The 26,563-nt window shown below is 42.0% G+C and overlaps 1 protein-coding gene across 1 annotated transcript in view; it reads right to left on the bottom strand.

The window, feature by feature from the left end:
• Nucleotides 1-12,749: 12,749 nt before the first annotated feature.
• The window catches only part of cubn (cubilin (intrinsic factor-cobalamin receptor)), a gene marked incomplete at its 3' end in the record, with an annotated part of 109,625 nt that continues 95,811 nt past the window's right edge, over nucleotides 12,750-26,563 (bottom strand). The window contains exons 60-66 of the mRNA XM_055150849.1: nucleotides 25,858-26,075; nucleotides 24,262-24,461; nucleotides 22,486-22,648; nucleotides 14,777-14,985; nucleotides 14,347-14,491; nucleotides 13,687-13,868; nucleotides 12,750-12,915 (exon numbers count right to left, since the gene is read on the bottom strand). Coding sequence (XP_055006824.1) covers nucleotides 12,750-12,915; nucleotides 13,687-13,868; nucleotides 14,347-14,491; nucleotides 14,777-14,985; nucleotides 22,486-22,648; nucleotides 24,262-24,461; nucleotides 25,858-26,075 — 1,283 coding nt within the window. The remainder of the gene's footprint in view (nucleotides 12,916-13,686; nucleotides 13,869-14,346; nucleotides 14,492-14,776; nucleotides 14,986-22,485; nucleotides 22,649-24,261; nucleotides 24,462-25,857; nucleotides 26,076-26,563) is intronic.

Genomic DNA, 26,563 nt, shown 5'->3' with positions numbered 1-26,563 from the left:
GATAATGTTGAAATTTCATGTCTAAAGGGGCGTTCACACCAAAGCGTCAAAAAACGCCTTGACGCCTCTATTTGGATGCGTTTGCTTTGAGTTTAGACGCCCCCGACCGCGTCTTTGACGCCGTGAACAAACGGGAGAAAAATACTTGACGCGCGTCGTTGCCCTGGAAACAAAGCCCGGTCCCGGTCTTTTCCCGAAACAATTCACCAGACTGAGAGAGTGTTTTTTATAATAAAACATCAGCGGAAGGAGATCGGTCGACGATGGCGTATATATATTTATACTCCGTAATGACACTGAATCAGTCCCGGTCTAGTCCTGGTTTGGTCGGTCTAGTCCTTGTTTAGTCCCGGTCGAGTCCTGGTTTAGTCTGGTCCGGTCCTGGTGTAGTCCTTGCGATCGGCTCGGTGATTGTGGCGTATATTTATGCTCCACTCATGTGGTGGTTCTCGTTTCTGGTTCCGGTCTTGCTTCCTGATAATAACGTCGCTGCGGTCACTGGATACTCGTCCCTGATTGGACGCGGCGCGTCTGACGTGAAAGTTCAGCATTTTCAACTTCTTGACGCTGACGCTTGGACGCGCGTCTTGCCGCTGATCAAAACGCTCAAGACGCACGCATCGACGCCAGATTCCCTGCGTGACGCGAAACGCGCCGCAAAAACGCAGGACGCTCTAGTCGCGCTCAACAATAGACTTTACATAGAAAGTGGACGCTTTTGACGCTTTGGTCTGAATGGGCTTAATAGGGGGCGCTATACTGTTCACTTTCATATGTTTTATAGTTTATTATATTCAGACCCAATCCCGCATTAGTGATTCAATTTCAGCACAATCGAACTAAGCATGTCCCTGTAATCATTTTATAAATTTTTTTGGGGGGATTCTCTGTGCCCCTGCTGGCCAACCGTGAAATACACCATGACTGTAATAGACATTTTTGCTTATAATATGCAATAGAATTTAAAGGTTTGTATGGAGGATTTTTTTTGTTTCAAATTGTCAATGATAGCATTTAAGAGTCAGTAGCCTGTATATGATGCCCAAAAAAAAGAGAATAAAAATTCATCAACTCTGGACGTGGTGGGCTAAACATTTGCCAATAGATAATGACACTGCCTCGTTATCTGTTAGCTGACAGGCTGTCAATCAAACTCCCTACGTTTCTAGTGTAACTGACTTGCCTGCGCGCCGCCGGCACGTGGTTTACGTACGCCTGTCACACAGTCCACAGACAAAAGCCGCACAGACGCTGTTTACTCCACCAACGCAACAGTTCTTAGCGGCTTTTTTTGACCTATATCTTCCTCGCAGTTAGCACAAAGTTTGTTGCAATGGCAGACAAGAATCCAGGAGCAGTTAGCCGCAAAAGAAAGTCCGTTTTTGAGGTCGCTGAAAGAAGAAGACAAGGGGAAAAGCAGCGAAGCCAAACTAAGGTGATTCTTGAAGATTCATTCCAGCGATGGCGCGACTGAAGCAGACGCAGGGTCTAAAGACTGACGCACTGATCGTGAAATTACTCCTGGACAGGTCACTTCTGCTTATTATGAAAACGTACTTTATTTCCAAGAGCTAGTCAAACGTTTTTTAGGACACGAAGACGATATCCTATGTCTGAAAACGTAATTTTCAAGGCAAAGAAAGAGTCCGCTTGCTGCTGCGTGTTGGAGCTAGTTCATTCGCACGGAATCTCCGCGCAACCTTCTCCTCACCCCTTTCCTGCTCCTGTCCCCGCTGCCCGTTCCGCTCTTCCCCCTGCTCCTCACTTCTCCGCGCACCGCTCCCCTCTCCTCTCTCCTCTCCTCTCTCCCTGCTCCGCGCTTCTCCCTGCTGCTCACTTCTCGTCCGCGAACGAAATGTCCGCACACCCGCTCCCCCCGCTCCTCACTTCTCCGCCTTGCCTAACCAACACTGTAGTTAGTTGTTTACAAGTCATGTGCAGCACACCGGCTGTAAACAAACCTGTTTCTGGCGTAAAGAGGAGGTGGGAGGAGGCGTTTCTACGTAGGGAGCTGTAGGGGAGGGGGGGTGGTTTCACGCATGCGCAACATTTGAAAAAGGACAAACAGTCGCTGGATTTCTCGTTCCTTGGAAAATCCTCTATACAACCTTTAACCCCAGACTTTGGTCCAAGTTTGATAATGTTGACATTTCATGTCTAAGGTAGGGGGCACTATACTGTTCACTTTTCATATGTTTTATAGTTTATTATATTCAGACCAATATCCCGCATTAGTGATTCAAATTTCAGCACAATCGAACTAAGCATGTCCCTGTAATAATTTTAACTATATTTTTTGGGGAATTCTTTGCGCCCCTACTGGCAAACCGTGAAAAATGCATCATGTCCGTAATAGACTTTTTTGCTTGTCATCATGCATAGAATTTAATTTCCGAATTTGGTCCAAATCCGATAATGTTGATGTTTCATGTCTATGCTAGGGGGCGCTATAGAGTTCACAGTTCATATGTTTTATAGTGTATTATAATCAGGTCGAAATCAGGCATTAGTGATTCAAATTTCAGCATGATGGGACTAAGCCTGTGGGTGTAATAATTTTTTAACTATTTTTGGGGGGAGTCTTTGCGCCCCTGCTGGCCAATGGTGGAAAATGCATCATGTCCGTATGAACTTTTTTGCTTGTAATCAAGCATAGAATTTATGCCCCGAATTTGGTACTAATCCAATAATGTTGATGTTTCACGTCTATGCTAGGGGGCGCTATAGAGTTCACTTTTAATTAGATTTCATATTTCATTACATTCACACCAGCATCACGCAATTGTGATTTGAATTTGAGTTCTCTAGGACAATGCCTGTGGCCGTGACAGGTCACCGAAAAAACAAGAAATGAAGGCGTTATTCGCCGGCGTGCTACGGGCGAACCGTAAGGAGTATCCCAAAAAAATTTGCCAACTTCTGTGAGTTCATGTCTGTAGATGTGACATGTCAAATTTGAGCTCATTAGGACCAAACCCCGGGGACTTGAATCTTTTTGTAGACCCCCAAGTCAAAACGGCGGTGAATGTTTGATCCAATATGGCCGACTTCCTGTTCGTCATAGGGGTGCAGAATGATTGACTTTTTTGCTTGTAATCATGCGTAGAATTTAATCCCCAAATTTGGTGCTAATCTGATAATGTTGACATTTCATGTCAATGGTAGGGGGCGCTATAGTGTTCACTTTTAATATGTTTTATACTGTTTTATATTCAGGCTGAGATCACACATTAGTGATTCAAATTTCAGCACGATCCGATTAAACATGGGCATGTAATCATTTTTTAACTATTTTTGGGGGGAGTCTTTGCGCCCCTGCTGGCCAGTAGTGGAAAATGCAATTTCTCCGTAATAGACTTTTTTGCTTGTCATCATGCTTAGAATTTAATTTCCGAAATTGGCCCAAATCCGATAATGTTGATGTTTCACGTCTATGCTAGGGGGCGCTATAGAGTTCACTTTTATTAAATTTCATATTTCATCACATTCAGGCCTGGATCATGCAATTGTGATTTGAATTTGAGTTCTCTAGGACAATGCCTGTGGCCGTGACAGGTCACTGAAAAAACAGGAAATGAAGGCGTTATTCGCCGGCGTGCTACGGGCGAACCGTAAGGAGTATCCCAAAAAAATTTGCCAACTTCTGTGAGTTCATGTCTGTAGATGTGACATGTCAAATCTGAGCTCATTTGGACCAAACCCCGGGGACTTGAATCTTTTTGTAGACTCCCAAGTCCAAACGGCGCCGAATGTTTGATCCAATATGGCCGACTTCCTGTTCGTCATAGGGGTGCACAATTATTGACTTATTTGCTCGTAATCATGGATAGAATTTAATTCCCGAATTTGTTCCAAATCCGATAATGTTGACGTTTCATGTCTATGCTAGGGGGCGCTATAGAGTTCACTTTTCATATGTTTTATAGTGTATTATATTCAGGCCAAAAACTCGCATTAGTGATTCAAATTTCAGCACGATCGGACTAAGCATGTCCCTGTAATATTTTTTTTACTATTTTTGGGGGGAGTCTTTGCGCCCCTGCTGGCCAGTGGTGGAAAATGCATCATGACCGTAATAGACTTTTTTGCTTGTAATCATGTCTAGAATTTAATCCTCGAATTTGGTACAAATCCGATAATATTGATGTTTGTCAATGCTAGGGGGCGCTATAGAGTTCACTTTTCATTTATTTTTATAGTGTATTATATTCAGGCTGAGATCACACATCATTGATTCAAATTTCAGCGCGATCCGATAAAACATGGGCATGTAATCATTTTTTAACTATTTTTTTGGGGAGTCTTTGCGCCCCTACTGGCCAAGCGTGAAAAATGCACCATGTCCGTAATAGACTTTTTTGCTTGTCATCATATACAGAATTTAATTCCCGAATTTGGTACAAATCCAATAATGCTTACATTTCATGTCTATGGTAGGGGGCGCTATAGAGTTCATTTTTCATATGTTTTATAGTGTATTATATTCAGGCCGGGATCATGCATTAGTGATTCAAATTTCAGCACGATCGGACAAAACCTGTTTGTGTAATAAATTTTTAACTTTTTTTGGGGGGAGTCTTTGCGCCCCTGGTGGCCAACTGTGAAAAATACCCCATGTCCGTAATGCACTTTTTTGCTTGTCATCAGGCATAGAATTTAATTTCCGAATTTGGTAAAAATCCGATAATGTTGACGTTTCACGTCTATGCTAGGGGGCGCTATAGAGTTCACTTTTATTAGATTTCATATTTCATTACATTCAGGCCTGGGTCACGCAATTGTGATTTGAATTTGAGTTCTCTAGGACAATGCCTGTGGCCGTGACAGGCCTTCGAAAAAACAGGAAACGAAGGTGTTATTCGCCGGCGTGCTACGGGCGAACCGTACGGAGTATCTCAAAAAAAGTTGAAAATTTCTGTGAGTTCATGTCTCTAGATGTGACATGTCAAATCTGAGCTCATTTGGACCAAACACCAGGGAATAGTAGCATTGTGCACACACGCAAGTCGAAACGGCGCCGAATGTTTGATCCAATATGGCCGACTTCCTGTTCGTCATACAGGTGCACAATGATTGGCTTTTTTGCTCGTCTCCATGAGTTCTATCACTGCTCCGAGTTTCGTGACCGTACGACAAAATTTGCCTCTCAGACTCCCATTCATCTCAAAATGTGCATTTTCTAGGGGGCGCTGTTGAGTGGGGGGGCTTTGGGCATTGTCGCGATGCCCGTTTTATCGAATTTTTCGCCGGACCGGTCGATCTGGACCCCGGTTTGGGGACTTTTCGTCCATGTTCAGGGGGTCAAAAATGCGATTCAATGTGGGGAAAAAGAATAAACAATAAAAATTAAAGCCGCGCGCGGCGATGGTGGCCATCGCCCCGGGCACGCACCGCCCCCCCACGCGACCGCCGGGGACTCGCGACCGCCCCGACACACCGCTCTCTCTTCCCGACAGCTCCCGAGGCCAACAGCTCGTCCACCAGAAAAATGACATAGTGTACCTTTAAAATTGGATAAAGTGAATGATTCTAGAGACAAACTGTAGACACTAAGCCACAAGTCACGTGACTTTAATGGTCAAAGTGCATGAAAACACACCCTCCACCAGAAAAGTTACATAGTGTGCCTTTCAATTTCTCAGAAGTGAAATTATTCTAGAGGCCAAAGTGTAAAACTAGGGCATAGGTCTTACTGACTTTTATGATGAGGAGTACGTCAGTGAATGTTTTGGCAAAGTTTTACAAATGAATGTAAAACTAATTTTATGTCACACAATAATAAATTGTGTGCATTCATATAGGTGGCGCTGTATCCCTGATAACTGTATTTGACATATCAATGGAATAAGGGTCATGCAGTGTATAACTGATAGAAATGTCATCACAATCGGACAAAACATGTGCATATAATAATTTTTACAATATTTTTTTTGGAGGATTCTCTGTGCTGGCCAACCGTGAAAAATACACCATGACTGTAATAGACATTTTTGCTTATAATCATGCATAGAATTTAAAGGTTGTATGGAGGATTTTTTTTTTGTTTCAAATTGTCAATGATAGCATTATAGAGGTGCAGTAGCCTTGTAATTATGATGACCAAAAAAAAGAGAATAAAAAATTCATCAACTCTGGACGTGGTGGGGCTAAACATTTGCCAATAGATATCGACACTGCCTCGTTATCTGTTAGCTGACAGGCTGTCAATCAATCTCCCTACATTTCTAGCATAATTGACTTGCCTGCGCGCCGCCGGTACGTGGTTTACGTACGCCTGTCACGCAGTCCACAGACGAAAGCCGCACAGACGCTGTTTACTCCACCAACGCAACAGTTCTTAGCGGCTTTTTTTGACCTATATCTTCCTCGCAGTTAGCACAAAGTTTGTTGCAATGGCAGACAAGAATCCAGGAGCAGTTAGCCGCAAAAGAAAGTCCGTTTTTGAGGTCGCTGAAAGAAGAAGACAAGGGGAAAAGCAGCGAAGCCAAACTAAGGTGATTCTTGAAGATTCATTCCAGCGATGGCGCGACTGAAGCAGACGCAGGGTCTAAAGACTGAACCACTGGTCCACAAATTACTCCTGGACAGGAAACTTCTGCTTATGAAAACGTACTTTATTTCCAAGAGCTAGTCAAACGTTTTTCAGGACACGAAAGCGATATCCTATGTCTGAAAACGTAATTTTCAAGGCAAAGAAAGAGTCCACTTGCTGCTGCGTGTTGTAGCTAGTTCATTCGCACTGAATCTCCGCGCACTCTTCTCTGCACCCCTTTCCTGCTCCTGTCCCCGCTGCCCGTTCCGCTCTTCCCCCTGCTCCTCATTTCTCCGCGCACGGAATCTCCGCGCACCGCTCCTCTCTCCTCTCTCCTCTCTCCTCTCTCCTCTCTCCTCTCTCCTCTCTCCTCTCCTGCTCCGCTCTTCCCCCTGATCCTCACTTCTCCGGGCACGGAATCTCCGCGCACCGCTCCCCTCTCCTCTCTCCTCTCCCTGCTCCGCTCTTCTCCCTGCTCCTCAGTTCTCGTCCGCGAATGAAATGTCCGCACACCCCCTCCCCCCGCTCCTCACTTCTCCGCCTTGCCTAACCAACACTGTAGTTAGTTGTTTACAAGTCATGTGCACCACCGGCTGTAAACAAACCTGTTTCTGGCGTAAAGAGGAGGCGGGAGGAGGCGTTTCTACGTAGGGAGCTGTAGGGGAGGGGGGGTGGTTTCACGCATGCGCAACATTTGAGAAAGGACAAACAGTCGCTGGATTTCTCGTTCCTTGGAAAATCCTCTATACAACCTTTAACCCCTGACTTTGGTCCAAGTTTGATAATGTTGACATTTCATGTCTAAGGTAGGGGGCGCTATACTGTTCACTTTTCATATGTTTTATAGTTTATTATATTCAGACCAATATCCCGCATTAGTGATTCAAATTTCAGCACAATCGAACTAAGCATGTCCCTGTAATAATTTTTAAAATATTTTTTGGGGGATTCTTTGCGCCCCTACTAAATGCATCATGTCCGTAATAGACTTTTTTGCTTGTGATCATGCATAGAATTTAATCTCCGAATTTGGTACAAATCCAGTAATGGTGACGTTTCACCTCCATGCTAGGGGGCGCTATAGAGTTCACTTTTCATATGTTTTATAGTGTATTATATTCAGGCCATGATCAGGCATTAGTGATTCAAATTTCAGCACGATCGGACTAAGCCTGTGTGTGTAATTATTTTTTAACTATTTTTTGGGGGAGTCTTTGCGCCCCTACTGGCAAACCGTGAAAAATGCATCATGTCCGTAGTAAACTTTTGTGCTTGCATTCATACATAGAATTTAATCCCCAAATTTGGTACAAATCCGATAATATTGACGTTTCACGTCTATGCTAGGGGGCGCTATAGAGTTCACTTTTATTAAATTTCATATTTCATCACATTCAGGCCTGGATCACGCAATTGTGATTTGAATTTGAGCTCTCTAGGACAATGCCTGTGGCCGTGACAGGTCACCGAAAAAACAGGAAATGAAGGCGTTATTCGGCGGCGTGCTACGGGCGAACCGTAAGGAGTATCTCAAAAAAAGTTGAAAATTTCTGTGAGTTCATGTCTGTAGATGTGACATGTCAAATCTGAGCTCATTTGGACCAAACCCCGGGGACTTGAAACTTTTTGTAGACCCCCAAGTCAAAACGGCGCCGAATGTTTGATCCAATATGGCCGACTTCCTGTTCGTCATAGGGTCATGGTCCAATTCATCTTTTGTCTTGTCTCATTGTTCTCTATCACTGTCCCGAATTTCGTTTCCCTGCGACAAACTTTGCCTGTTCCCACTCCCATAGGGGTCCAATTCTAGGTGGCGCTGTTGAGTCGGGTCACTCGGGTCATTGTTGCGATGCCCATTTTATCGAATTTTTCGCCGGGCCGATCGATCTGGACCCCAGTTTGGGGACTTTTCGTCCATGTTCAGGGGTTCAAAAATGCGATCGTTTGGTCGGAAAAGGGAATAAAAAAAAGAAACCGACGAAGAACAATACCCCTCGCCCCTAACTTTGTTAGTGGGCGAGGGCCAATAATAAAAATAAAGAAACTGACGAAGAACAACACCCCTCGCTAGGGGCGAGGGCCAATAAAAATAAAGAAACCGACGAAGAACAACACCCCTCGCTAGGGGCGAGGGCCAATAAAAATAAAGAAACCGACGAAGAACAACACCCCTCGCTAGGGGCGAGGGCCAATAAGAAACCGACGAAGAACAATACCCCTCGCCAATGTGGGGAAAAAAAAAAAAAAAAAAAAAAAAGAAACCGACGAAGAACAATACCCCTCGCCAGTTACTTCATTACTGGCTCGGGCCAATAAAAGCCCTGGCCCTGATGGCTTTATTAATGAATTTTATAAACAATTTAAGGAAAAGGTGTCCCCTTTATTACTACAAGCTTACCACCATGCATTAAGGTCTGGAACCATGGCGCCTTCCTGGAATGATGCTACAATTGTTGTAATTCACAAAGACGGCAAAGATCCTACAACATGTCAATCATACAGACCAATATCATTACTTAAGACTGACTTGCGGATTCTTACAGCAGTTTTAGCCAAACGGCTCAGCAAAACAATTACAGAAATTATAAACCCGGACCAAATGGGGTTTATAACAGAAAGGCACTATGGTGACAATGTGCGTAGGCTGCTAAATTTGATGTACTTTCCCAAAACTAAACAAGATGAAGCAATGATACTGTCTTTAGATGCTCAAAAGGCGTTTGACCGTGTGTCTAGGCAATATCTGAACCATACCCTGAAAAGATTTAAATTCAGCCAAATTTCATTAAATGGATACAAATTTTATATTCTAAACCGTTAGCGGCCGTAAAAGTAAACGGTACAATGTCCAATAGATTTTCACTGGAACGTGGCTGTAGACAAGGGTGCTCACTGTCGCCCCTGCTGTTTGATTTAAGTATTGAACCTTTGGTGCAACTAATTAGAGATGAGGATGGTATTTGTGGAATTTCAGTAAACTGAGAACAACATAAGCTGTCCTTATATGCAGACGACGTGCTGTTATATATATCCAAACCTGTAACAACTATTCCCCATTTAATGAAACTAATCAGTAAATTTGGTCATCTTTCAGGTTACAAAGTCAATATTGACAAAACATTGGCAATGGATATAGTGGGCAACATATCACAAACCTTTAAGGAGTGGATTCAAATGGCCAAAAGAAGGGATAAAATATCTGGGTATTCAGATTCCCCCATGTCCAACAGGACTGTATGACGTAAACTATAAGGTTGTAATACGGAAAATTAAAAAAGATCTAGAGCGGTGGACAGTCCTGCCTCTGTCTTTCTCTGGTCGTATAGAGAGTTTATGTATGAATGTGTTACCAAGACTCCTATACCTTTTTCAGATGCTGCCTATAAATATCCCCAATTCTACATTTGATGAACTAGATAAGCTTTTTTCTAAATTTATATGGCAAGGCAAACGCCCAAGGATCAAGTTGCAAACTTTAAAATTATCAAAATCACAAGGAGGATTTGCAGTTCTGAACTTTAAACATTATTTTTGGGCAGCTCAAATGAGACTTTGGTTGTATGGATGCAGGACTTGTCTCACATTCAGTGGCTCAATATTGAAAAAGGTTTATGTAATTGTGTATTGGGGACTCTGCCTTTTTCAAATGTTCCAGTTAAAGATATGCGGGTGGGTGAATGGACCAGGGTGACATTGAACATCTGGTGGAAAATAAGGCAGTCAATTGGTCTCCCAAAAGAAATTTCAGTTCTTTCAGATATCTCCTCCCTCCAGGGCTTTGTCCCCTCTCTCATGGATGTGGGCTTTAAAACTTGGTCACCTTTGGTATTAGTAAATTATTTCATGTTGTGGGGAGTGGTTGTTTGAAGTCCTTTGAACAGTTGAGGGACCAGTTTTGGCTTCCCTCTTCAGATTTCTTCAGATACCTAGAGCTAAGAAGTTTTTTGCCAAAACACAAAGAATGGAAGAAAATTTTAGAACCCTCACTTGTTGAGGAATTGCTTTTAAAACTACAACAGTGCAACAGACTTCCAAAAACAATAAGTCTCTTTTACAAAGCATTTTCAAATTGTTGAGATGTTTGCACTGAAGCACACCTGGTGACAAACTCTGGTCTGTGGAGGGAGTTTAAATGGAAAGTAATAACAAGATTTTTTAGGACACCAGAGATCACAGCTAAAATGAATCCTGTAAATCCTGATACCTGCTGGCGAAACTGTGGTGCCTACCTAGGTACTCATACTCACATATTTTGGACTTGTCCAAAGATAGGTCTGTTCTGGAGTGATGTTTTTTGCAGCTCTCAATACAGTATTTCAGCGATCATTTTTTTAAGAACCACAGTTTTCCATTTTAGGGTTAATCCCAGAAGGTTTTGGAGGAAACGATAAAAAATATCTCTTAAAGGTTGTATAGAGGATTTTCCAAGGAACGAGAAATCCAGCGACTGTCCTTTTTCAAATGTTGCGCATGCGTGAAACCACCCCCCCCTCTCCTACAGCTCCCTACGTAGAAACGCCTCCTCCCTCCTCCTCCTTACGCCAGAAACAAGTTTGTTTACAGCCTGTGCGCTGCACATGACTTGTAAACAACTAACTACAGTGTTGGTTAGGCAAGGTGGAGAAGTGAGGAGCGGGGGGGAGGGGGGGGCGCGGACATTTCGTGCGCAGACGAGAAGTGAGGAGCAGGGAGAAGAGCGGAGTGGGGAGAGAGGAGAGGGGAGCGGTGCGCGGAGATTCCGTGCCCGGAGAAGTGAGGAGCAGCGGGAAGAGCGGAACGGGCAGCGGGACAGGAGCAGGAAAGGGGTGCAGAGAAGGTTGCGCGGAGATTCAGTGCGAATGAACTAGCTACAACACGCAGCAGCAAGCGGACTCTTTCTTTGCCTTGAAAATTACGTTTTCAGACATAGGATATTGCTTTCGTGTCCTGAAAAACGTTTGTCTAGCTCTTGGAAATAAAGTACGTTTTCATAATAAGCAGAAGTTACCTGTCCAGGAGTAATTTGGTGACCAATGCGTCAGTCTTTAGACCCTGCGTCTGCTTCAGTTGCGCCATCGCTGGAATGAGTCTACAAGAATCACCTTAGTTTGGCTTCGCTGCTTTTCCCCTTGTCTTCTTCTTTCAGCAATCTCAAAAACGGACTTTCTTTTGCGGCTAACTGCTCCTGTATTCTTGTCTGCCATTGCAACAAACTTTGTGCTAACTGCGAGGAAGATATAGGTCAAAAAAGCCGCTAAGAACTGTTGCGTTGGTGGAGTAAACAGCGTCTGTGCGGCTTGCGTCTGTGGACTGCATGACAGGCGTATGCAAACCACGTACCGGCAGCGCGCAGGCAAGTCAGTTCCGCTAGAAACGTAGGGAGATTGATTGACAGCCTATCAGCTCACAGATAACGAGGCAGTGTCGTTATCTATTGGCAAATGTTTAGCCCCACCACGTCCAGAGTTGATGAATTTTTATTCTCTTTTTTTTGGTCATCATAATTACAAGGCTACTGCACCTTTATAATGCTATCATTGACAATTTGAAACAAAAAAAATCCTCCATACAACCTTTAAGAACTGCTGCACTTAAGTGGGCGGGTCAGGGCACAACCATTTAATAGTTATACATTTATCATATATGGATTGAAAAGGTGAGAGATTTATCGGATGGAGCAAATCACTTATTCTTTAAGAATTAACAGAGAGCTCTTCATTAAGAGATGGTGTCCCATGTTTGCTCTTTTATTCCAACAAGTTTAGCACGTCTTATTTTTATTTATTTATTTACTTATTTTTATGATTATTATTATTATGTTTTTGTTTTGTTTTGCTTCTTAATCTGTTATTATTATTATTATTATTGTAAATGTATAACTGCCTTTGTCATTGTTATTGTTTTTGTTCTTTTTCTATATACTAATAATGATACTTGTGCATTGTCCATTTTAACATATATCTAACCGGCTTTGTAACTGACCATAATGCACAAGCTGTGATATCTTAAACTTAATAAAAACTAAGTTAAAAAAACAACAAAAAAACAGCAAAAATGTCAAATGTGTCACATAAATGAGTTTCTTTCCTCTGAACAAACAACAAAACTGTAGCTGTAACAAAATGATTTAGTAAAATACACCAAAAAATACTTTTGGCGATATATCGACAAAACTGATAGAACACTTAAAAAATAATGAAATATAATAAGATATAGATGTGATATACTGGGTGCTGACCGTGGGGGGAGGAGGTCCAGCTGGCCTCAAAGCCGTCCAGAGCGAGGGAGAAGTTGGACTTGAAGCGCAGGTACAGCTGGTTGGACTGAGGGAACACGGGGCTGGGAACGGTGCTGCCACAGAACTTCCCCAGGAGAGGAGAATCTGCAGAGCTGCCATTACGCACCTGACACAAGAGGGTACACATGAGCACACAAGGCCAATAACAAAAACAAAAACTACAAAGTGAATCATTCAAAATGTTTCATAGTAGCTTTAACTGAGCCCCCACAACTTCAGTGAGGCTTGGAATATCTATCTAAGTCTGTATCACATCAGAATGTTTGGTTTGTATGTTATAATGACAGAAATGTTCAAAATTTGCTGTAAAAAGTAACATTTTTGGTCATTTGGGCTAATTCAGCAGAAAGCCCAGAGGTAAAACAAAAAGTGGTCAGTGGGCCACAGTCTGGACACCCCTGGTGCCTATGAACTCTCTCTAGATGGTTTGCGTTTTTTGTAATTCTTTCATCTTAAAGGTACAGTGTATAACTTTGTGGAGGTGGCAGGTCGCTGCATGATTCCACAGAAATAGAAAGTTCAAAGCAGACTTTAGAACATCCTCCATAGAGAATGCCGTCTTACTGTGGAAGATTGTAGCTACGTTTTTATTTTAATCTATTTATTAGCTAAAAAGTTACATACTATGGCTTTACTTTTTTGATGCTCTTTGATTTTATAGCACCTTAGACCTCAAGAAATCACTTCTAGTTAAGTTGTGTGCAAAAGTACAAAATGTGCACTACAAATACTTTGTGTAAATAATTGTGTTTTATCTCATGAATACTATTCTACGAGAACATATGATGGATTAAAAAAGTGTTAGTAGATTATTCACACACAGATCCTACATAGTTCTTTTCTGTCCTTTACACAGTTTGGGTGAGAGGGGCTGTACCTCCAGGTAGTCAGAGGAGCACTGGGGGTGGTTTTCCATGTTGAAGCTGTTGAAGAAGAAGGAGAGGATGTGGTTGGCTGGAGCTCGGAGGATGATGGTGCAGTCCTGATTGTGTGGGTAGATGTCAGGCCAGCCTGGACTCTTCAGATACCCATACTCCTGTTCATAGGTTCTGCTGCAGCCTACACACACAAACACACACACAAACACAAACACACACAAACACATCACTGAAAGCTTATATTAGCCTAACTTTTTGGGGAGGGTGTTTTGATCAATTATTTCCATAATCAGGACAGGCTTGTTATGTAAATAAAACTTATCAACTTTGTATAGCTTTTCACCATGTTATAATAGTTTATCTTCTCTTTTACTCACTCACAGTATTTAGAGTGATTCATGCATATTTGTAATCTTTATTCTTCTATATTCAAGATGTCCGATTTCTGCCAACTGTGATGCACTTAACTTCACTCTTCAGTTTTATACAGTATACAATACAGGATGATAAAGAAGTACTACTCACTTAGATCAATTCAAATACAACTGAGTACGATAAAGATGAGGGAACACCATTATCACATGTGCATTTGTAAGCTGATTTGACGTAATATTTCCCCTTTAGTGTTCAAGTTGTACTCCGCTGTTCTGTCCACTTACCTGCGATCTGATAGGTGAGGCTCAGGCCGTTGCCCGTCATGTAGGTGTCTGATTTGAAGTTGATGTGGATGCTTCTGCCCACGCTGTAGAAGTCTGGAGGGTGTGAGTCTGCAGAACAGAATTTATGGGACTGGCCATAATCTCCCTGGGAAAAAGTAACACAAGATTTCATTTAATTCAGCCTTGGATTGCGCTCTAGGGGTGCCACTTAAAGTGGAGATAATGCTCCAGAAAAGATGAAGATGGACTATGATACCAAAGACCACATTATTACATATTGTTATATGCAGGAACCATGAATAAATGGAACCATGAAACTGATGGCATGATATAGTAATTATTATTCTTTAGCGTCTCTGTGAGAAACTGAGTTAGGTTTGTGTTCCACTTTTAGCATGGTTATCTGTAGTGTCCTCAGAGGAGCACCCACCAGAGGCCAGTCCCTCATCTCCAGGTAGTTAGTGGAGCAGCTCTGGCTGGGTTGGAGTACAAAGATCTGCACGGCCACACGAATGGTCTCCTGAGGGGGGGCATCCAGCACCCAGCGGCAGGAGGTGAAGGGGGGGTAGGGCTGAGGGAAGGAGGGCGATGCCAGGGTCTGCGCGGCCGTGGTCGCATTCAGGATCCCTCCACATGCCACTTGGGGGGGGGACAAAGGATTAGATTATATTACACAAAACTGACTCTTGTGAGCTTTAAACCATGTTAGAATGTTGTTACCTCCTCAAAAACATATGTGAAGTTGTGTTTTGATTCATTCACACGTTTAAGTAACCTTTTCTACATCTCCAAAGCTCAAAATGCTCTGGTGGAACAGAGTGATGTTATGAAACTGTAGTTTTCAAGTTTTTTAAACTTTATTTTTGTATGTGTTTGAAAATTTTAATACATTTATAGAACAAAACAAAACAAAAGTGCAGACCAAAACAAAACCAAATAAGATAAAATTCAGAGTATCTAGAGTAAAACCATAATTATCTATCTTCACAGTATTAATATATCGAAGCCAAATAATTGGCCCATTTCCTACAATACCTGTTACATTTAACAGTAGAACGTCTCAATGAAAATGTCAGTCTCTCCATGTCATAAATTTCGTTAACTACTTTGATCCAGTCGGTGAGTACAGGTTCATCTTGACACAACCATTTCCTGGTAATGGCTTTCTTTGCTCCAGCCAACAGTATTGACAAAAGATATTAATCTGATTTCTGTGTTCCACATGCAATATTACAAAAAAAGACTTCAGTAAATCCCAGTGATATTGACAGGTCTAATCCGAATATACTTTGAATAGCTTTTATCACCATTGTCCAGTAAGGTGCGATCTTAACACAATCCCAAAATATGTGAAAATGCCCTGCTCTGACATCACCACAGTCTCTCCAACACTGAGCCCTCTCTGGATCATTATTCTGCTTACTCTTAATATAGGGTGTAACAAAAAACGTACAGTACAACAGTTTTCCATGTAAATTCCCTCCAAAGACCCGAGCAGGAGGTGGTCATTGCGGTTCTGCACATATTATACCAGTCAACCTCAGATATTGTAATATTAGAGTCTTTTCCCCATGCTTCTTTAATATATATCTGGGCTCGACATTAACGGTTGTCCGCTGGCCCGGGGCAACTAAAACTTTTGTCCGGGCAAGTACTCTCCTCTGCCTAGTGAAAATAAAGCGACACAAATCTAGTCCCCTAATAATAATAACTATTTATTTGGTTGATAAACAAAGCGACGGGATGTCTGTTCATAACGCATTTTTTTCATTTCCGTGAAAGGAACAGATATGTCCAACCTTTTGGACTGCCATGAAAAACGGCCACGGTGACAAGTGCTCACTTCATGCGCGTTGCTGTGCGCATCACTGTCAATGTTCTGTCTTTCCCACTGACTGTAGGCATCTTAAATAAAACGGACGTAGTATTATGCTGCCTCCTGCTCCACAATCTTTGCCCAGTCAATCAAAAATGTCCCTTAGTGCAAACCGCGCCACTCCACCCCTTTTTTCTGTCTCTCATTCTACCGTCACATCTCACATATCTAGGAAACTTCATGACACGTCGGAATGAAAAGCGAACTCACGGCTAAACCCAACTCCAAAAATTTGCCATATATTTATCAAGCCTCTTTACATCTTTACGCACACGCGCTCCACGCTGGATATATTTACCAATGAGGAGCAGGGTTTTTGCGGAGCTTTGGTTAATATTATGTTTGGCTTAAATTTGACGCGGACACTGCAGGCTGTGACTGGATGTGGATTTATTATTACGCACTTTGGCTTTGAGACACTATAAACGCCCCGCACTGGAGACTGGGTGTTTTCGGGTGGATACAAGTTTCATGCTGCACCGTGTTTCTTCAGCTCTTCTGTTTTACCGGTAAGAGACACACTGCACTTCGTTTGGACACATGGACGACATGCTCAACATGTTAAACATGAGCGCTGTTTGTGCAGTACATTTGCGCAGAGCGCAGTACTGACGCGTGAACACCTGCACTACTGATACATTGAAGTGAAATTAAAGTGTGTGTTGGCTCATTGACGCGGGCATTTAATGAAATGAACCGAAAGTGGGCACCGAGCGAACTTTTTTTTTTTTTTTAAATACCAGTGTTTTAGTACTTACCAGTACTTACCGGGCCTTTTCGGTCGATGCCTACTTGAAACAGAGTTTCGATACCCAACACTATCTGCGCAGATTATAGGCTCGTGCAAGTCCAGTTCTATGGTGTACTGGCACTAAAATATTTGAAATGTGCAAGTGAAAGTCAGTTTCTTAACCTGTGGGCGAGGGTCCACGGGAAGGACTTATAAGGCTATATATTTGTGAAGCTCATGAAGCCAAAATTTACTTTAAACATACAGAAAGTAAATCAGAAGTAATGCAAAGTAGTGTAACTCCATTACATATGTGGGGCAATACTGCATTACAAAATGTTACACTGCAAAAGGCAATATGTATCACAGTTTCAGATTAACTTGCTCATTGGTCCCAGCATTGGTCCCAGATGACAGCAATCAGTACTATAGATGTTCTGTCATATTTATCTATAATCACATTAGTTCTAGTTGTCACCTGCCCATATGGGTCTGACAACCTGAGACACATTGAGGCACTCTTAGATCTCTGAGTGGATACAAGAGAGAACAATTTAATGAGAAGACCAATGATAATCGTTTTCATCTTGTATACATACAAATTTGGACACTTTTTCATTTATGCTTCTTTTTCCCCCTCCATATTTACACTGTGGAGTGTAGTATGAAATGATTTAAACTTGTTTTATATATTTGAGATTCTGCCCCAGTCTCTCAAACCATTTAGTCATTGTGGTCATGTTATGTTGGTATTCATATGAAAAAAAAGTTTTTATATGTCTGTGCTAGAGTTCTAGTCAAGACTGCATTAATTGAGGCCAAGACCTGTCCGAGACCTCAGGGTCCTGAGACCAGGACAAGACCAAGACCTCTGAGGGTCGAGACCAAGACCACGGCCCATCGAGACCAAATCATGACCATCTATGTAATTTTTGACATTTATTTGTATTTTACAGTTATTTTGGCACATATATATCAATATTTTTAGAAATCTATCTCCATTTTATCTGATAAATGTTAATTTAAGATTAAATTAAGACAAGCAAACTGTACTGCACTGAACACTGCCCTTTTTTGGACTCTCACCCACAGTTTGAGAACCCTTTCTTTAAGAAAATTTCCATTGGTATTTTACACAAAACTGCTTCAAAGTGAATAAAGTGGGTAGGATTTTTAAACCCGTTTTGTGAAGTTTCTAACTGGAGTTACATTCACTTACTGGTTTTGCAGTGGGATTTACCACATTTACCAAACGCATGTCGTGACAAACAACCTTCAACCACATGTAGCAGTAGTGCTGCTTTGTGCCAACAATGTAACATAAATTTGGATTCGTTTTAGTATTATTTTTCTAATCTGTGGGCATTGAAGAGGGAGCCTGTTTGCGCTATATGCAGGGAGGAGCGAGAGCGCGAAAAGAAGGAGCAGATGACGTGAGGCAGATGGGCAGGTAGAATGTTTTAAAAAGTTTAACCTGCCCTGTGATACATGCTGGTACGAGAGGGTACACGCAGTGTCTTTCTAGACCTGGGCTCTTTTACATGACACAGAACTGCCCCAGGAGCACGTTGTCCTGACGGTAAAGGCACAAATACAACCAAAGATTCATGCTCTGTGTATTTTGATGGGGATACGCGTAGAGTGTCAAAAAAATAGGATGGATCCTATTTTCTGAAATCTACGCGTGCAGGACGCGTTGCTCCATATGTGCGTCTAGCACCTGCAGTGAAGCCGTCCTCATTCACTTTCCATACATTCTAAAAGTTAAACATCCAAAAGTTGCAGTTTTTACGCTCGCATAGAGCGACATGTGCGTGCAGTCAAGCCAGGCCCTAACAGCTGAACAGACTTGTATTCACCTTCCGTACAGGCTGACCAGGGCAAACACGAGGATTTCAAAAGCAAATTTTAAAGCATTAACAGTATTTCTGGACCTGGGCTCTTTCACACGACACAGATCTGCCCCAGGAGCATGTTGTGCTGAGCCAGGCCCTAAAAAAAAACAGTCTAGAGTACTACGACACTAGCCTGTGCACATATTTAAAAATATATAATTAACTGAGCACCATTTTGTTTTTCAGGGCAAGTAAGTCTGGGTGTCGGGCAAGTAAAAAATTATAGCCACTTGCCCGGTCAAGTACTTGTATATGCTTCATGTCAAGCCCTGTATATGCTAGAAATGTTCTTTGATGCTTGTAGACATTTGTAAGCAATGGTTATTTGTTTCTTAGGAGAGTTACCTTTGCATGCTTCTAGGAAATAATTTACCACATCCCCCTCTTCTGCAAGAAATTAAATTTTTCTATTGAAATAATATCTCAACTGAAAGTATCTAAAAAGGTCATGTTTTTCCAAATTGTACTTGTCTGAGAGTTCCAAAAAGCTTTTCAGCACGCCTTTCAGTGATATAATCCAATAACCATTATTGAAATCTATTATCTGTTTTTGCTGGTAGAAATTCTGAATCAAATGCTGGCCAACGTATTATTTTGTTCCTTTGTTCAGTGTTCTTGTTTTTAAGCATTTTACTTCATACATTAATTAGTGTTTTTATCCATGTTGGCAATAGTTGTGAATCTAAATTTTTTATTTTTATTAAAGGTCAGTCACCAAGCATAGATTGTAATGGGAGATCAAAGTATGACTGGTCAATTTCTTTCCATTTAGCGTCACAACTTGGGTCACACCAATTTATCAATATTCGTAACTGGGCTGCTTTATAGTAACGCACCTAGTGTGCGCTTTTACCTCTTCCGACAGTTCCACGGGTGAGCCGAGTGAGTCCCTCGCCCCATTGCGCTTGGCTGTGCGCCGCCGTGTCCCCTAAACTGTGGCGGCAGCGTGTGCCGGTCCATGTTTGGACCACGTCTGGATGCAGTAGTTCTGCGTAAAGTTGCCTTTGATTCAGCCTGGGATTGTGCACTGTCACTTCCAACCGCAGGGTCAGCGGTGGCCTGCAGCGGTGTGAACACACCGCCTCTGCTGTTTTGCTTTACTTTTGTTTTGTTTCCGTTTTGTTTTTTCTGGTTTGGGGTTTCGCTCTTTGTATTCAACATTTTGTACCTGTTTGTTGGTGTTCTCTCCACATGTTTTACTGTTTTGCCTATTTATATTGATGTAGCTACTTTTAAGGAACTTAAATCTGTGTTTTAAAATAGAGAAAATAAAGATTGTGTAAATGATGGAATTTGGCTCTCACACTCATTGATCTGCTTACCTGTGTGCCTTACATTTAGACTATTTTCCCAAACTAGATTTGGGGTGGTGTTGTTGCAACAATTTATTATAAAATTTAACATTCCCCTGTGTTAACCCCTCTATGCCACCACACATATGTCCTTTAACTAAATTGTAACACCCATCCTTGTCACTTATCTGGGATGTATATTGAAAATTCACTCTGGTATTATCATTATCATTTGGTATTAAAATAGCAACTCCTCTTGAATTGCTCTTTGTAACAGAAGAGTAATACATATTATTGAAACCCATATTTCTTGCCAGAATATAATATCATATTTTCCCTTTTTAATTTTTGCAATTACTTTACTTCTTTTAACAGGATTATGTAGACCGTTTACATTAAGAGAGATGACAGTATATTTTTGTTTATCCACCATTAATGAAACAGAACAAATTCAAACTATTTCCTTCTAGATGCTCATAAAAACACAGACACAAAAGGAACATGAACAAACCTGAACATTAAACATACATGACCTTTAAAAGTGAAGCGAATGTCCACCTTCAAAGTTGGGAGGGGGGTCCTGTGGAGACAGGGGGTCCCTCACCGTGCTGCCACTCTCCATCTCCTGTCCTTCACGACAGCACATGATGTGGAAGCGTTATCCCCGATGGCCGATAGGAACTCGTTTGAAACATTTGTAGAACTCCTCTCCCACGCGGTGGCCGATGCATCAGAATATGTTGTGTTTAAACACCTTCAACTTCGCCTGGATATTGCGTGTTAGCTCATCTCTATTCCACTTCCTCGTCACTCGGTGTCGGCTCTGCGTCTGCTGCGTGTTCCGCTCCCATCGGCAAAAGCCCTCTCCTCTTCAGGTCTTTAAATGTTTCCTCCGCATTATTATAAACAACACTGTCACCGTCTTCCCCAATAGACATGCGGAGTCTATCCGGGTAGAGAATTTGGAAGCGATGTCCCTTTTCTTTGAGTGCCCTTCTCACAGAATTGTAGGTTTTACGTTTGGATAGGATATCACTGGGAAAGTCTTGGTCAAAGTAGACGCGTCTTCCATTAAACTGAATCTCCCGTTTACGCCATGCAGTGCGGAGAACCATCTCTTTCGTCTTGTATTCCAGAAAACACATTACAATAGACCTTGGGTTGGCGCCGGGAGGCGGCCTGGGGCCGAGCGAGCGGTGGCATCTCTGGACGGCTAATCTAGCATCAGGGAGGGAAAACTCGGATTTCAGAAAATTCTCCATAAATACTCGGATATTTGTTCCGTTAGCCTCTTCAACGATCCCGTGGACTCGAATATTGTTTCTTCGTGTCCTTGACTCGATGTCTGACAGCCGTGTTTGGAGTTCTAGCTGCAGTTTTAACGTGTGCTCGAGTGCGTCTTTGACATCCACATTGAACACTTCCATGTCGGCCACTCTCTGCTCGGTCTCCTCCACTCTCTGTGTCACATTGTTCAAATCTGTACACAGGCCATCCATGCGCTTTCCCATTTCTTCGCTAAATCCACTCACTTCAGTCTTTAACGTGTCAATTTTGTCGTTTAACTCCTTTTTTATGTCTTCTTGAACATTTTTCAGCGCCGCTAATATGTTAGCTTGGATAGCATCCATGGTCACGTTTTCTGCTAACTCGCTAGCATCGACCTCTTCTGCAGTTGCAGAGTCCACTTCATTTACAATATCTTGAATATTTACTCTCGTCTTTCTCTTGGTACCCCCTGACATACTGCTTGTAGTTTCAACTTTACTGTAATATGTCGTTAAAGAAGGGGTTTGCGGGCCATCGGGGAGCTAGAGAATTATGCCGCCGCTCGCTTCTTCGCCTTCCCTGAAGTCCTACCTTTTACATTTAGTTTAATAGAGATTAGCAATTCCTGTTCTGAAATTATCCAAATAAGTAGTGTAGTAGTGAAGATGTATGCAGTGTAAAAACACAATAGAGCTCTTCCTGCATTACCACATGAAATCACAAACTGGAACAGTATTTTCTGTCTGAGATGTGCAGTGTTTGTGTGGTAAATATGTGAATGAAACAAAACACATCTCCAGGTCTGTTTGTCATGAGGAAACTATATTATAATATATATTTTAATAAATGGTGTAATAGGGGCCCTTGAGTACCTTTGCTTTGGCATTTCATGTGATTTAAACCTTGCTTTCTACCTGGGATGCAACAATCCTTGATAAATTCAAAGCATGTGATTAGTAACTGCTCAGAGACTTGAAAGAAGCTAAATACACCTGCAGCTAGGCTGTGATGAGGGAACAGTGTTGTAACATGATTAAAGCTGTCAAACACACACACACAAACACTGCTTGGACTCACATGGCACAGACATGTAGGTCGCGTTGAAGCCAGCCCTCTCCACTGAGCTGTCTGACTTAAACTCCACTGTCAGGAAGTTCCCACTAGACACAAAGAAGGAGGGGAGAGAGTTTCCACACAGGGTCCCCACGAGGGGCCAGTGACTACTGTCCCCGTCGTAGATCTGAGGGACACACAAGTAAGCACAATATAGTGACAAGACCAAAGGAAGATCATTTAACAGTCATTGAATTGTAACTCAGTAGGTTCAGTTCACGTTCTAGACTTTGATGATGTCATAGTTTCAGACAAAGGGCAGGGGTCAGCAGAACTCTATGGGAGGTTCACTGTTTTTAAAAAAAAATCTCCAAACTTACGATTCACAAATGTTGAACCTTGATATATTTTGTTTGGGATCAGCTTCTCAAACGTATTAACCTTATGTCCTTTCAACTGACAAGAGTCACATCCTTGGGGTTGAACCATAGCACTTTCTGAAGCTATTGTGAACAAAGAATTTCCCTTTTGTTTATTTATGCAGATGAAGGCAATGCTGATCTTTGTGTCTGTTTATTTCATGTGGATAAGCCCAGTAATATTCACCGAAAAATCAGGTCAACAAATCCAAATAACAGTTAACACACCGCTTTTACAAAGCATGTCCCCCTCACAGTTAAACAGCAAATTCCACCATAGAATTGTGACCTGTTGTTCAGCTCAGTATAAATTCTAGAATGTTAGTCAAATTACTTTATTTTATTATAAGATATTTCATAAAAGTACAATAGGTGGGTTTCAGTCACGTGATCATGATGATGCGCAAATTTCAGGTGGAGGGCAGGAAGTGAAGACAAACACGGCTATGGAGAATACAGATATGGAGAAGAGTTCTTATTGTAAGGATTTAGAGCCAGTAGCAAGGCAAAAGTACGAGCAGTTAGTCGACAAATATATTCGACGTGACCCCATCTTATTGAAAATGAGAGAATTTTAGACCGAAGTAAAAGATTTGCAGACAATCGAGGCAGAGGATATCACAAACTATCTAGTTCTCCAGACACCGTTCTACACCAGACAACAGATGAAGGCGTACAAAAGTTTGGAGGCATATCACTTTTTTTGACAGTGGATGGGTCCTCAACCTTGGTGCAAAATGCCTAAATGATGATTATTGTTTGGTCTTCGCCAGGGTGAGTGTTTCTCTTATTTTATGTGTATAGACTGTTATGGGAAAAACTGCAGTGTATCAGCAGTAACCGATCTATCCGAACTGTTTAATGTCAACCAACGTCGTTAGCCATTAGTCATTAATGATTCGTTTATGTTTAGGTAAACCACAAAAAACTATTTAACTTTGTAACATACCTTTGTCAAAGTGGTCACTGCAGACACAAGCATTTGCGGATTCTGCTCCTCCCGACTGCAAACATAGGTTTGTAACCCACTTTTTACAGCTTTGTTCTGTCAGCTTTTCCCATTTCTGACCTTTGTGGACGACTATATTCGGTACTCTTTAAAAAAAAAAAAAAAAAAAAAAAAAAAAAAAAATCGCTTTCCTTTTCTCGGCTAGAACAATTGGCACAGCTGTAAACTACAGTTCACTTCCTGCCCTCCATCTGATTTTGCGTGCTGACAAACGTAGCCCTGTGACGTCACATGAAACCCAGCTATTGTACAATGTAAGCAAGAGGGAAAACTGTTTCTTGCCATCTGGGAGTATAATCTGAAAACTAGCAATAAATGAAGATGAAACTCCCCCCCCCCAGAAAAATAAGAATCTGATAAAAGTGTGTTCACCTTGACGTAGTCGAAGCGGCAGGTGGAGGAGCTCTCCAGCTCGAAGGAGGTGAAGCTCAGGTTAACCGCTCTGTTGACAGGCATCTCGATGATCCAGGTGCAGTCCAGTAGAGGCTCATAGTGGCCGTCTAAGTCCACGTCTGGAGAGCCCAGCATCCCCATGGGCATGGACAGGTAGCCCCCGCAGCCCTGAGCTGGCCCTAAGGCACACCACAATCACTATTACATGGATTTATAATACATCACAATACAGTAAGGAATATTTTATTTGCTACTGTACAGTCATCAAACCATGATGTATTCTGGTTGCTGGATTATAAAATTATGAGATGGCTTTATAATGAGGAGGTTTTTGTTTTAGTTTGTTATATCTCTAGAGCCTGGGGCAGGAGACAACAAATACTATATCCTGTATGACTAGAGTATGTAGTGTGTAGTATGTAGTAGGTATGACTAGAATATGTTTATATCAGAGTGGTTATTTGTTTATTTGTTGGTCTGCAGTCGTCTGTGAATCTGTTTACAGACTCTTGTGAGCCCATGCGGGCTGGGCACAAATGTGTAAGACACTATAATAATAATAAAAAACAGTCAGTCAGTGTAATATGTGAATGCCCAAGAATCATCACAGCTGAGAGAAGATGGAAGTATTAACTGTTAAACTAACGCAATAATGTGAGTAAAGGTCTTAAAAGATGAGCAGTCATTTTACCTTCAGCATACAGTGGAGATTTATATAATGTTGTGAATGAAAAAAACTGATATTTAATTCCTTCAATGTTCTGCTGTATTTGAAGTCTCTGTACATGACTGTTTATATATTGTATAAGCGTCTCCTGAGATCAAAATAAGTCCACAGTGTACTGTCTGCATCCAATTACTGTTACAGCAAAACTCTCTAGTCACATTCACAACAGTGAAAGTTGTGAAAAACACTTATAATCTCATCGTGGTGGATAATTAGGATGCTCAGAATCCATAAGGAAAGTGAGGAAGAACTTTGAACCACTGCAAACTGTTAAAAATCAACTAGTTCTGTTTTTCATGTTTTTAAGACAGTAAAAATCTGGTATAGAGCCTTTAATGGTGTTTCATAATGTAAACCACAGAACCAAGCACCATTATATTTATCTGATTCATTTCAGTTGCCAGCCTTCACAGCAGAGATACTGTAGATCAGGAGCATTAACCTTTGAGAGAAACCTGAAATCTGAACAGATGAACTAATACAGTGTATTTCAGAACATGGTTGTAGAGGTCAAAACTACAAGATTTTTCTATAAAGATACAAAATTAGTTGTTCTTTGCAGAGGACTTTCTATTATCCAAATAACAGTAGTCATTGTGATTTGATAATTGCACCAACTCAAACTGTGATTTTTATTTGATTGTAATATATTGAGCGCTACTATTATGCATTCAGCTAATCTCTGTTCCACATCAGCACAGAGGACAGAGCAGAGGACAGAGCAGAGGACAGAGCAGAGGACAGAGCAGAGGACAGAGCAGAGGACAGTGCAGGGGACAGTGCAGGGGACAGTGCAGGGGACAGTGCAGGGGACAGTGCAGGGGACAGTGCAGGGGACAGTGCAGTACCCAGAGTCTGGCCGTAGGTGGCCCTCCAGCCCTCCCCGCTAATGGAGCTGTCTGTCCTGAACACCAGGTACAGGTGGTTGGAGGAGGACCTCAGACTGGGAGGCAGCTCAGAGCCACAGAACGTCCCCATCAGAGGAGCCGCAGTGTCCGGTCCGTCGTACACCGCCACGAAGTCATAGCGACAGGATGACGACACCTCCAGGTTAAAGTGGTTAAACCTCAACACAAACACACAACAAATACTTCTGTTTACACAAACTAGGACCAATCCTGGTCTCAAACACTGTATCAGTGGCATAGACATAGACTAGACTGGAACTAAACCAGGACTACCATTCGGACTAAACTTGGCTCGAACCAGGACCCAACAGGAAAATGTGAACATTAGAAATAACTGGACTAGTAAACCAGGATTAAACCAAGACCAAATCAGGACTAAAAAACAATTCACCAGATCTCAAACAGAAATAAAAAAGGCCTATAACAGGACTAAACAAGGTCCAGGTTTTACCAAACCAACATGTTAATAAAGTTAATAGTAACTAAAGTCATACCGGCTTGTCAAAGTCTGATCCTGTCAGATCTCAGAAGCTAAGCAGGGCCAGGCCTGGTCAGTACTTCGATGGGAGACACTGGGAAAATCTTGAGCCACAGGGGGGCGCCAGTCACAGTAACTGTTGTTGTGTCCTTAGGCAAAGCACTTCAC

Source organism: Boleophthalmus pectinirostris, unplaced genomic scaffold (assembly GCF_026225935.1).
Source record: "Boleophthalmus pectinirostris isolate CB_2022bp ecotype Guang Dong unplaced genomic scaffold, ASM2622593v1 HiC_scaffold_15, whole genome shotgun sequence".
In the NCBI taxonomy this organism is placed as follows: domain Eukaryota; kingdom Metazoa; phylum Chordata; class Actinopteri; order Gobiiformes; family Gobiidae; genus Boleophthalmus; species Boleophthalmus pectinirostris.
The sequence above is the reverse complement of the archived record's forward strand: the minus strand, read 5'-3'. Positions and strand labels throughout refer to the sequence as shown.